This window comes from Oncorhynchus gorbuscha, linkage group LG08 (assembly GCF_021184085.1).
Source record: "Oncorhynchus gorbuscha isolate QuinsamMale2020 ecotype Even-year linkage group LG08, OgorEven_v1.0, whole genome shotgun sequence".
Lineage (NCBI taxonomy): Eukaryota > Metazoa > Chordata > Actinopteri > Salmoniformes > Salmonidae > Oncorhynchus > Oncorhynchus gorbuscha.
The window spans coordinates 78035726-78049617 of record NC_060180.1 but is presented as its reverse complement, the minus strand read 5'-3'; the positions used below and the strand labels follow the sequence as shown (position 1 = coordinate 78049617).

General features: G+C 50.6%; 1 protein-coding gene across 2 annotated transcripts in view; it reads right to left on the bottom strand.

Annotated features, from left to right (window-relative positions):
• Positions 1-8807: 8807 nt before the first annotated feature.
• LOC124042206 (E3 ubiquitin-protein ligase RING2) overlaps positions 8808-13892 on the bottom strand; it is a 73644-nt gene continuing 68559 nt past the window's right edge. For both annotated transcript variants that reach the window (XM_046360618.1, XM_046360617.1), the window contains exon 8: positions 8808-9613. In XM_046360618.1, the coding sequence (XP_046216574.1) occupies positions 9512-9613 (102 nt within the window). In that variant the 3' untranslated portion in view covers positions 8808-9511. The remainder of the gene's footprint in view (positions 9614-13892) is intronic.

The following is a 13892-nucleotide window of genomic DNA, read 5'->3' as shown; positions in this document are numbered from 1 at the left end:
CTGTTGACCTGCTGTTCAGGTTGATACTGACCTCATCTCCCTGTTGACCTGCTGTTCAGGTTGATACTGACCTCATCTCCCTGTTGACCTGCTAAGAGACCTGCTGTTCAGGTTGATACTGACCTCATCTCCCTGTTGCCCTGCTGTTCAGGTTGATACTGACCTCATCTCCCTGTTGACCTGCTGTTCAGGTTGATACTGACCTCATCTCCCTGTTGACCTGCTGTTCAGGTTGATACTGACCTCATCTCCCTGTTGACCTGCTGTTCAGGTTGATACTGACCTCATCTCCCTGTTGACCTGCTGTTCAGGTTGATACTGACCTCATCTCCCTGTTGACCTGCTAAGAGACCTGCTGTTCAGGTTGATACTGACCTCATCTCCCTGTTGACCTGCTGTTCAGGTTGATACTGACCTCATCTCCCTGTTGACCTGCTGTTCAGGTTGATACTGACCTCATCTCCCTGTTGACCTGCTGTTCAGGTTGATACTGACCTCATCTCCCTGTTGACCTGCTGTTCAGGTTGATACTGACCTCATCTCCCTGTTGACCTGCTGTTCAGGTTGATACTGACCTCATCTCCCTGTTGACCTGCTGTTCAGGTTGATACTGACCTCATCTCCCTGTTGACCTGCTAAGAGACCTGCTGTTGAGGTTGATATGGACCTCATCTCCCTGTTGACCTGCTGTTCAGGTTGATACTGACCTCATCTCCCTGTTGACCTGCTGTTCAGGTTGATACTGACCTCATCTCCCTGTTGACCTGCTGTTCAGGTTGATACTGACCTCATCTCCCTGTTGACCTGCTAAGAGACCTGCTGTTCAGGTTGATACTGACCTCATCTCCCTGTTGACCTGCTGTTCAGGATGATACTGACCTCATCTCCCTGTTGACCTGCTAAGAGACCTGCTGTTCAGGATGATACTGACCTCATCTCCCTGTTGACCTGCTAAGAGACCTGCTGTTCAGGTTGATACTGACCTCATCTCCCTGTTGACCTGCTGTTCAGGTTGATTACTGACCTCATCTCCCTGTTGACCTGCTGTTCAGGTTGATACTGACCTCATCTCCCTGTTGACCTGCTAAGAGACCTGCTGTTCAGGATGATACTGACCTCATCTCCCTGTTGACCTGCTGTTCAGGTTGATACTGACCTCATCTCCCTGTTGACCTGCTGTTCAGGTTGATACTGACCTCATCTCCCTGTTGACCTGCTGTTCAGGTTGATACTGACCTCATCTCCCTGTTGACCTGCTAAGAGACCTGCTGTTCAGGATGATACTGACCTCATCTCCCTGTTGACCTGCTAAGAGACCTGCTGTTCAGGTTGATACTGACCTCATCTCCCTGTTGACCTGCTGTTCAGGTTGATACTGACCTCATCTCCCTGTTGACCTGCTGTTCAGGTTGATACTGACCTCATCTCCCTGTTGACCTGCTGTTCAGGTTGATACTGACCTCATCTCCCTGTTGACCTGCTGTTCAGGTTGATACTGACCTCATCTCCCTGTTGACCTGCTGTTCAGGTTGATACTGACCTCATCTCCCTGTTGACCTGCTAAGAGACCTGCTGTTCAGGTTGATACTGACCTCATCTCCCTGTTGACCTGCTGTTCAGGTTGATACTGACCTCATCTCCCTGTTGACCTGCTGTTCAGGTTGATACTGACCTCATCTCCCTGTTGACCTGCTGTTCAGGTTGATACTGACCTCATCTCCCTGTTGACCTGCTGTTCAGGATGATCACAGATGAAGAGACTATACAGAACCAAAATATAAAACGCAACAATTTCATTTAAAAAAATGAGTTACAGTTCATATAAGGAAATCAATCAACTGAGAGAAAAAACGATATCGATTTCACATCATACATAACTTTAAAATAATAGGTATGGGGTATGGATCAGAACCAGTCAGGAGCTGGTGTGACCATTAGCCTCATGCAGTTCAACTCTATGTGAAGATGTTGATCAGGCTGTTTGTTGATTGTGGCCTGTGGAATGTTGTCCCACTCCTCTTCAATGGCTGTGTGAAGTTGATGGATATTTAAAAAAATATATATATTTTACCTTTATTTAACCATGCAAGTCAGTTAAGAACAAATTCTTATTTTCAATGACGGCCTAGGAACAGTGGGTTAATGCCTTGTTCAGGGGCAGAACAACAGAGGTTTACCTTATCAGTTCGGGGAGTCGATCTGGCAACCTTTCGGTTACAAGTCCAATGCTCTAACCACTAGTCTACCTGCCCAGATTCTGAGGGGAACAGGAACACGCTGTCGTATACCTCAATCCAGAGCATACCAAACATGCTCAATATGTGACATGTCTGGTGAGTACGCAGGCCATGGAAGAACTGGGACATTTTCAGCTTCCAGGAATTGTGTACAGATCCTTGTGACATGGGGCGGTGCATTATCATGCTGAAACATGAGGTGATGGCGGCAGATGAATGGCACGACAATGGGCCTCAGGATCTCCTCACGGTATCTCTGCGCATTCAAGTTGCCATCGATAAAACGCTTTTTGCTTGTTGGCCGTAGCCTATACTTGCCCATATCATAACCCCAACGCCACCACGGGCCACTCTGTTCACAACGTTGACATCAGCAAACCCCTCGCCCACATGACGCCGTACACGTTGTCTGTGGTTGTGAGGCCAGTTGGACGTACTATCACGTTTTCTAAAATGATGGTGGAGGTGGCTTATGGTAGAGAAATTAACATTCAATTCTCTGGCAACAGCTCTGGTGGACATTCCTGCAGTCAGCATGCCAATTGCACGTTCCCTCGACTTGAGACATCTGTGGCATTGTGCTGTGTGACAAAACTGGACATTTTAGAGTGGCCTTTTATTTTCCCAGCACAAGGTGCACCTGTGTAATGATCATGCTCGTCAATCAGTTTCTTAATATGCCACACCTGTCAGATGGTTGATTTTTATGTTAGCGGAGGAGAAATGCTCGCAAACAAGGATGTAAAACAAACAGCTTTTTGTGCCTATGAAACATTTCTGGCTTCTTTTATTTCAGCTCATGAAACATGGGACCAACAGTTTACCAAAATGTACTATTGTGTACCTTAGTAGCGCTTCCCTTCCTCCTCTTTCTACTAGTTTACATGTTGTGTTTATATTTTTTGTTCAATTTAGTTCACAGAGAGAAATGGGCAGACCAGATGACTGAAACATATAAACAGTATACAGATTCCAGAAACACGGCCTGCTACAACAGGCAGGGGGTGTAGTTCTTCAGTCTGTGGAAGAGGTGGTCTGGGAGAGGAACATCTACAGTCAGATTCCAGAAACACGGCCTGCTACAACAGGCAGGTGGTGTAGTTCTTCAGTCTGTGAAAGAGGGGGTCTGGGAGAGGAACATCTAGTCAGATTCCAGAAACACGGCCTGCTACAACAGGCAGGGGGTGTAGTTCTTCAGTCTGTGAAAGAGGGGGTCTGGGAGAGGAACATCTACAGTCAGATTCCAGAAACACGGCCTGCTACAACAGGCCAGAGACCAGCGAAGGTGGATCGAGGACGCTCCTTCGGAACCCTTTTCTCCTTGTAGACGACGTACCTCCACGTCAAAGCTGCGCCAACGAAGCAACGCAGAGAACGAAACATCGTCCTCCCTCATTAACTGCACTGACCACCCCACCGTACTCCCAATACACCACACCTACATACCTTCCACGATCTTTAGCTTTGAAGATTGTTAAAAAGGTTTGTTTGATGGGACGATGTTTAATGATGTTAGGAGCCATTTTATTTCTGTTGGGGAGCAGGTGACCCAAACATCAAATGTATGGTCCAAGTTTTGTGTCAAAGTAAAATGATTTAAGAGCACCTTGGCACGTCAGTTTTCTAACCTGTACAACTATACATCTCCTAGGTTCTACACGGCTGTAGTCTGGTGCCTTATTGTCAACCCATTCATAACACAGCCTCCTGCCGCTGTGGCTCAGTGCTCCAAAACGGTTCACCTGTTTCTACGTCGAACAAAAAAAAAAAACAGTAAATACGCAACATGCAACAATGAAAGATTTTACTGAGTTTACAGTTCATAAGAAAATCAGTCAAATGTAAATTAATTCATGAGGCCCTCATCTATTCTATTTCACGACTGAGAATACAGATACGCATCAGTTGATCACAGAACTTGTTTTGTTTCGTTTTAAATGTATTGGATCAGAAAAACAAGTCAGTATCGGGTATGCATCGTGTAGCGTGACATCTCCTTCACACAGGCTGTTGATTTTTGTCCCACTCCTCTTCAATGGCTGTGCGAAGTTGCTGGAAATTGGCGGGAACTCGGAACCAAGAGCATCCAAAACAAGGGTGACCCAACGAGCTGTCAAATCCTCGTCTCCTCCAATGCTCTTTGAGAGGGAGGTGAGGAATGGGAAATGGAAGAATCAGGACAGAGGATTCAAGAATTAAGGCTAGTAATGTTTGCAGATCCAGCCTTAAGAGTACAACAAAGATTTTGGAATCCCCCAACCCCCCCTCTAAACACACCCCTGAAGAGGTGGTGGTGAAAAATGGTGTTGGGTGAAGTTGCTCCATAGATGCTGATCTTGGGTCAGTTTGACAATTTCCCCACTAATGGTTAGGGGAAGGACTGGGGGAGGGAAAGCTGATCCTAGATCAGTACCTAGGGGAAACTTCACACCGGAGCATTGAGATATCATGACTCGTGGGTCCCATGTTTTACACACATTTTGTTGTTTATTTTCCAAACAGTTTGCAGTTTTCCCAAACAAAAACTGATATTTATGCAAAGAAAATTGTAAAAAATAATGATAACCGAACATGCTTTTAAAAGGTAAATGTTTGTAAATGTTTCTTCCATGGTATCATCGTTGTGAAATATTTTTTTTGGGGGGGGGGGCGGGGGGGGGAGAGAAAACACAATTTGGGTCCCTGCACGCACACGCGCACGCACACACACACACACACACACACACACACACACACACACACACACACACACACACACACACACACTGTTCATTAAGCTTGAAGGTGATGAATAGAGCTGGTTGGTTTATGTACACAGACAGATAACTTGCATACAGTTTAGGTGTGTTGGGGTCAGAGTGATACATTCCTGGTTGAGATGAATGAACAAAGGGTGTTACTACCATGTTGTACTGAACTAGACTTGAGCCTGCTGAGCCAATCACAAGTCCGTGTGAAACAGGGTTGGGCTCAATTTCATTCTTCGTTTTCTATGAGTGCTTTTGGAAGAACTTCTGGCTTCTTAAAGACGTCACAGGAGAAGTCCTCCTCAGAGACAGAAGGTACAGAGATTATTCCACGGCCTGAAGAGGAGAAGTCCTCCTCAGAGACAGAAGGTACAGAGATTATTCCACGGCCTGAAGAGGAGAAGTCCTCCTCAGAGACAGAAGGTACAGAGATTATTCCACGGCCTGAAGAGGACCCCAACCCTGCTGTAAACGACAACCATCTCCAGGACGACAGAATGAGAGCCAACCAGACCAGAGAGAAGGGTAATAATGAGATGAAGTCTGTCTAATAGAATGTCGTCATATCAGATGTTTTCCATGGCTACCAGATCAGTCAGGTGACAGCCACATTATTAAATGTCCCAAAGGGAAATATTTTCCCTATATAGTACACTACATTAGACCAGGGCCCTATTCCCTATATAGTACACTACATTAGACCAGGGCCCTATTCCCTATATAGTGCACTACTTTAGACCAGGGCCCTATTCCCTATATAGTACACTACATTAGACAGGGCCCTATTCCCTATATAGTACACTACATTAGACCAGGGCCCTATTCCCTATATAGTACACTACATTAGACCAGGGCCCTATTCCCTATATAGTACACTACATTAGACCAGGGCCCTATTCCCTATATAGTACACTACATTAGACCAGGGCCCTATTCCCTATATAGTACACTACATTAGACCAGGGCCCTATTCCCTATATAGTACACTACATTAGACCAGGGCCCTATTCCCTATATAGTACACTACATTAGACCAGGGCCCTATTCCCTATATAGTACACTGCATTAGACCAGGGCCCTATTCCCTATATAGTACACTACATTAGACAGGGCCCTATTCCCTATATAGTACACTACATTAGACCAGGGCCCTATTCCCTATATAGTGCACTACTTTAGACCAGGGCCCTATTCCCTATATAGTGCACTACATTAGACCAGGGCCCTATTCCCTATATAGTACACTACATTAGACCAGGGCCCTATTCCCTATATAGTACACTACATTAGACCAGGGCCCTATTCCCTATATAGTACACTACATTAGACCAGGGCCCTATTCCCTATATAGTACACTACATTAGACCAGGGCCCTATTCCCTATATAGTACACTACATTAGACCAGGGCCCTATTCCCTATATAGTGCACTACTTTAGACCAGGGCCCTATTCCCTATATAGTGCACTACATTAGACCAGGGCCCTATTCCCTATATATAGTCTACTACTATAGACCAGAGCCCTATTCCCTATATAGTGCACTACTATAGACCAGAGCCCTATTCCCTATATAGTACACTACTATAGACCAGAGCCCTATTCCCTATATAGTGCACTACTATAGACCAGAGCCCTATTCCCTATATAGTGCACTACTATAGACCAGAGCCCTATTCCCTATATAGTACACTACTATAGACCAGAGCCCTATTCCCTATATAGTGCACTACTATAGACCAGAGCCCTATTCCCTATATAGTGCACTACTATAGACCAGAGCCCTATTCCCTATATAGTGCACTACTATAGACCAGAGCCCTATTCCCTATATAGTGCACTACTATAGACCAGAGCCCTATTCCCTATATAGTGCACTACTATAGACCAGAGCCCTATTCCCTATATAGTGCACTACTATAGACCAGAGCCCTATTCCCTATATAGTGCACTTAACAGGGAACAGGCTGCCAATTGAGACACATCCAATGCCAACAGGATCCCGGGTTAACAGAAAACAAGCTTGTTGATATTCCACAAAATAACAGAAGCCCTGTAATACAGAGGTAATAGATCTTCTAAAGCCTCCCACCCCGTCCCGTCGCCCAACCCAGCTCCCCGTAACCCCAGACACAAAAAGACAATCCAAGGTCCCAAAAGCAACCAGTTACCCAGAGCAGGTAGAAGGTAGACAGCCCTGGAACTAGCAGGTACTAACTCAGTAAGAGGACCCGACAACAGGGGCTATGTGACCGGAAAACTGGCTAGCCACAACACCTTCAGACAGTCATAATACATTCAGGTTGTCCCAAATGGCCCCCTCCTCCATATGCAGTGCACTACTTTAGACCAGGGTCTGTAGGGCTGTGGTCCAAGCAGTCCACTACATAGAGAATAAGCAGACATTTGGGACCTAGTTTCAGAGTTTAGTCAGGTGGTATGAACGGCCACAGGTCAATACCAGGGATGTGTTTAGTGGGGCGCTGCCCTCCTGGACACCACCCGGGCGCTGCCCTCCTGGACACCACCCGGGGGCTGCCCTCCTGGACACCACCCGGGCGCTGCCCTCCTGGACACCACCCGGGCGCTGCCCTCCTGGACACCACCCGGGCGCTGCCCTCCTGGACACCACCCGGGCGCTGCCCTCCTGGACACCACCCGGGCGCTGCCCTCCTGGACACCACCCGGGCGCTGCCCTCCTGGACACCACCCGGGCGCTGCCCTCCTGGACACCACCACTGCAGTTACATCCCCAGTAATGCTTATGAAGAGGCTGATGGATGAGTCAGGTTTTCCTTGTGTAGAGGCCCCATATACTAACATGTTACCAACTAATATACACCAGACATGGTTAAACAGAGAGGTGGAGATAGCAGAGAAAGATGAGAAAAGGGGAGAGACGGAGAGAGAGAGATCAGAAGGGGGAGAGACGGAGAGAGAGAGATCAGAAGGGGGAGAGACGAGAGAGAGAGATCAGAAGGGGGAGAGATCAGAAAAGGGGAGAGACAGAGGGAGAGATCAGAAGGGGGAGAGACAGAGGGAGAGATCAGAAGGGGGAGAGACAGAGAGGGAGAGATCAGAAGGGGAGATCAGAAGGGGGAGAGACTGAGAGGGAGAGATCAGAAGGGGGAGATCAGAAGGGGGAGAGATCAGAAAAGGGGAGAGACAGAGGGAGAGATCAGAAGGGGGAGAGACAGAGGGAGAGATCAGAAGGGGGAGAGACACAGAGGGAGAGATCAGAAGGGGGAGAGACTGAGAGGGAGAGATCAGAAGGGGGAGAGACGGAGAGTGTGAGTCCATAGTGTCCATTAGACACCTAGTCCTCCTGGCAGGTCTCGTCCAGAACTGTGATCCAAATGGTACCCTATTCCCTCCTGACAATACCCTGGGACACTACCCTGGGACACAGGGAATATGGTATCATTCGGTCTATCCCCCCCCAGGTGTACTCCAGGCGGTCTACCCCCCCAGGTGTACTCCAGGCGGTCTACCCCCCCAGGTGTACTCCAGGCGGTCTACCCCCCCAGGTGTACTCCAGGCGGTCTACCCCCCAGGTGTACTCCAGGCGGTCTACCCCCCCAGGTGTACTCCAGGCGGTCTACCCCCCCAGGTGTACTCCAGGCGGTCTACCCCCCCAGGTGTACTCCAGGCGGTCTACCCCCCCAGGTGTACTCCAGGCGGTCTACCCCCCCCCAGGTGTACTCCAGGCGGTCTACCCCCGGTGTACTCCAGGCTGTCTACCCCCCCGGTGTACTCCAGGCGGTCTACCCCCAGGTGTACTCCAGGCGGTCTACCCCCAGGTGTACTCCAGGCGGTCTACCCCCCAGGTGTACTCCAGGCGGTCTACCTCCCCAGGTGTACTCCAGGCGGTCTACCTCCCCAGGTGTACTCCAGGCGGTCTATCCCCCAGGTGTTCTCCAGGCGGTCTACCCCCCAGGTGTACTCCAGGCGGTCTATCCCCCAGGTGTTCTCCAGGCGGTCTACCCCCCAGGTGTACTCCAGGCGGTCTACCCCCCAGGTGTACTCCAGGCGGTCTACCCCCCAGGTGTACTCCAGGCGGTCTACCCCCCCAGGTGTACTCCAGGCGGTCTACCCCCCCCAGGTGTACTCCAGGCGGTCTACCTCCCCAGGTGTACTCCAGGCGGTCTACCTCCCCAGGTGTACTCCAGGCGGTCTATCCCCCAGGTGTTCTCCAGGTGGTCTACCCCCCAGGTGTACTCCAGGCGGTCTACCCCCCAGGTGTACTCCAGGCGGTCTACACCCAGGTGTACTCCAGGCGGTCTACCCCCCAGGTGTACTCCAGGCGGTCTACCCCCCCAGGTGTACTCCAGGCGGTCTACCCCCCCAGGTGTACTCCAGGCGGTCTACACCCAGGTGTACTCCAGGCGGTCTACCCCCCAGGTGTACTCCAGGCGGTCTACCCCCCCAGGTGTACTCCAGGCGGTCTACCCCCCCCAGGTGTACTCCAGGCAGGCTACCCCCCCAGGTGTACTCCAGGCAGGCTACCCCCCAGGTGTACTCCAGGCGGTCTACTTGTGCTCCTTGGTGGGGGCGAAGTACAGCTCCATGGGTTTGTTCACCTTCCAGTACTTCTCACTGACAAGCTCCAGAGAGAAAGACCCGTTCAGCACCTAGAGGACCGACAGAGAGCAGATGATTGGTTGACAGAGAGCAGATGATTGGTTGACAGAGAGCAGATGATTGGTTGACAGAGAGCAGATGATTGGTTGACAGAGAGCAGATGATTGGTTGACAGAGAGCAGATGATTGGTTGACAGAGAGCAGATGATTGGTTGACAGAGAGCATTGATTGGTTGACAGAGAGCAGATGATTGGTTGACAGAGAGCAGATGATTGGTTGACAGAGAGCATTGATTGGTTGACAGAGAGCATTGATTGGTCGACAGAGAGCAGATGATTGGTTGACAGAGAGCAGATGATTGGTCGACAGAGAGCAGATGATTGGTTGACAGAGAGCAGATGATTGGTTGACAGAGAGCAGATGATTGGTTGACAGAGAGCAGATGATTGGTTGACAGAGAGCAGATGATTGGTTGACAGAGAGCAGATGATTGGTTGACAGAGAGCATTGATTGGTCGACAGAGAGCAGATGATTGGTTGACAGAGAGCAGATGATTGGTTGACAGAGAGCAGATGATTGGTTGACAGAGAGCAGATGATTGGTTGACAGAGAGCAGATGATTGGTTGACAGAGAGCAGATGATTGGTTGACAGAGAGCAGATGATTGGTTGACAGAGAGCAGATGATTGGTCGACAGAGAGCAGATGATTGGTTGACAGAGAGCAGATGATTGGTTGACAGAGAGCAGATGATTGGTTGACAGAGAGCATTGACTGATTTATTGTCTTTCAGGAGGACATTCTTTCCACACTTTATTAGTTGCATTATATACACACGCTCACCTGGGTGACCAGTGACCAGACGCAACACTAGGCTAAAGGTCACCTGGGAGACCAGACGCAACACTAGGCTAAAGGTCACCTGGGTGACCAGACGCAACACTAGGCTAAAGGTCACCTGGGTGACCAGACGCAACACTAGGCTAAAGGTCACCTGGGTGACCAGACGCAACACTAGGCTAAAGGTCACCTGGGTGACCAGACGCAACACTAGGCTAAAGGTCACCTGGGTGACCAGACGCAACACTAGGCTAAAGGTCACCTGGGTGACCAGACGCAACACTAGGCTAAAGGTCACCTGGGTGACCAGACGCAACACTAGGCTAAAGGTCACCTGGGTGACCAGACGCAACACTAGGCTAAAGGTCACCTGGGTGACCAGACGCAACACTAGGCTAAAGGTCACCTGGGTGACCAGACGCAACACTAGGCTAAAGGTCACCTGGGTGACCAGACGCAACACTAGGCTAAAGGTCACCTGGGTGACCAGACGCAACACTAGGCTAAAGGTCACCTGGGTGACCAGACGCAACACTAGGCTAAAGGTCACCTGGGTGACCAGACGCAACACTAGGCTAAAGGTCACCTGGGTGACCAGACGCAACACTAGGCTAAAGGTCACCTGGGTGACCAGACGCAACACTAGGCTAAAGGTCACCTGGGTGACCAGACGCAACACTAGGCTAAAGGTCACCTGGGTGACCAGACGCAACACTAGGCTAAAGGTCACCTGGGTGACCAGACGCAACACTAGGCTAAAGGTCACCTGGGTGACCAGACGCAACACTAGGCTAAAGGTCACCTGGGTGACCAGACGCAACACCTGGGTGAGGCTAAAGGTCACCTGGGTGACCAGACGCAACACTAGGCTAAAGGTCACCTGGGTGACCAGACGCAACACTAGGCTAAAGGTCACCTGGGTGACCAGACGCAACACTAGGCTAAAGGTCACCTGGGTGACCAGCATTAGCAACACTAGCAACACTAGGCTAAAGGTCACCTGGGTGACCAGACGCAACACTAGGCTAAAGGTCACCTGGGTGACCAGACGCAACACTAGGCTAAAGGTCACCTGGGTGACCAGACGCAACACTAGGCTAAAGGTCACCTGGGTGACCAGACGCAACACTAGGCTAAAGGTCACCTGGGTGACCAGACGCAACACTAGGCTAAAGGTCACCTGGGTGACCAGACGCAACACTAGGCTAAAGGTCACCTGGGTGACCAGACGCAACACTAGGCTAAAGGTCACCTGGGTGACCAGACGCAACACTAGGCTAAAGGTCACCTGGGTGACCAGACGCAACACTAGGCTAAAGGTCACCTGGGTGACCAGACGCAACACTAGGCTAAAGGTCACCTGGGTGACCAGACGCAACACTAGGCTAAAGGTCACCTGGGTGACCAGACGCAACACTAGGCTAAAGGTCACCTGGGTGACCAGTGACCAGACGCAACACTAGGCTAAAGGTCACCTGGGTGCAGACGCAACACTAGGCTAAAGTGACCAGACGCAACACTAGGCTAAAGGTCACCTGGGTGACCAGACGCAACACTAGGCTAAAGGTCACCTGGGTGACCAGTGACCAGACGCAACACTAGGCTAAAGGTCACCTGGGTGACCAGTGACCAGACGCAACACTAGGCTAAAGGTCACCTGGGTGACCAGTGACACCTGGGTGACCAGACGCAACACTAGGCTAAAGGTCACCTGGGTGACCAGACCAGCAACACTAGGCTAAAGGTCACCTGGGTGACCAGTGACCAGACGCAACACTAGGCTAAAGGTCACCTGGGTGACCAGTGACCAGACGCAACACTAGGCTAAAGGTCACCTGGGTGACCAGTGACCAGACGCAACACTAGGCTAAAGGTCACCTGGGTGACCAGTGACCAGACTAGGCTAAAGGTCACCTGGGGACTAAAGGTCACCTGGGTGACCAGGGTGACCAGACGCAACACTAGGCTAAAGGTCACCTGGGTGACCAGACGCAACACTAGGCTAAAGGTCACCTGGGTGACCAGTGACCAGACGCAACACTAGGCTAAAGGTCACCTGGGTGACCTGGACTGGCTAAAGGTCACCTGGACCAGACGCAACACTAAAGGTCAGGGTGACCAGACGCAACACTAGGCTAAAGGTCACCTGGGTGACCAGTGACCAGACGCAACACTAGGCTAAAGGTCACCTGGGTGACCAGTGACCAGACGCAACACTAGGCTAAAGGTCACCTGGGTGACCAGTGACCAGACAACACTAGGCTAAAGGTCACCTGGGTGACCAGTGACCAGACGCAACACTAGGCTAAAGGTCACCTGGGTGACCAGACCAGCAACACTAGGCTAAAGGTCACCTGGGTGACCAGTGACGCAACACTAGGCTAAAGGTCACCTGGGTGACCAGTGATTAGACACAACACTAGGCTAAAGGTCACCTGGGTGACCAGTGATTAGACACAACACTAGGCTAAAGGTCACCTGGGTGACCAGTGATTAGACACAACACTAGGCTAAAGGTCACCTGGGTGACCAGTGACCAGACAAACACTAGGCTAAAGGTCACCTGGGTGACCAGTGACCAGAAAGGTCACCTGGGTGACAACACTAGGCTAAAGGTCACCTGGGTGACCAGTGACCAGGCTAAAGGTCACCTGGGTGACAACACTAGGCTAAAGGTCACCTGGGTGACCAGTGACCAGACGCAACACTAGGCTAAAGGTCACCTGGGTGACCAGTGACCAGACGCAACACTAGGCTAAAGGTCACCTGGGTGACCAGTGACCAGACGCAACACTAGGCTAAAGGTCACCTGGGTGACCAGTGACCAGACGCAACACTAGGCTAAAGGTCACCTGGGTGACCAGTGACCAGACGCAACACTAGGCTAAAGGTCACCTGGGTGACCAGTGACCAGACGCAACACTAGGCTAAAGGTCACCTGGGTGACCAGTGACCAGACGCAACACTAGGCTAAAGGTCACCTGGGTGACCAGTGACCAGACGCAACACTAGGCTAAAGGTCACCTGGGTGACCAGTGACCAGACGCAACACTAGGCTAAAGGTCACCTGGGTGACCAGTGACCAGACGCAACACTAGGCTAAAGGTCACCTGGGTGACCAGTGACCAGACGCAACACTAGGCTAAAGGTCACCTGGGTGACCAGTGACCAGACGCAACACTAGGCTAAAGGTCACCTGGGTGACCAGTGACCAGACGCAACACTAGGCTAAAGGTCACCTGGGCGACCACACTCAACACTAGGCTAAATGTCACCTGGGTGACCAGTGATTAGACACAACACTAGGCTAAAGGTCACCTGGGTGACCAGTGATTAGACACAACACTAGGCTAAAGGTCACCTGGGTGACCAGTGATTAGACACAACACTAGGCTAAAGGTCACCTGGGTGACCAGTGATTAGACGCAACACTAGGCTAAAGGTCACCTGGGTGACCAGACGCAACACTAGGCTAAAGGTCACCTGGG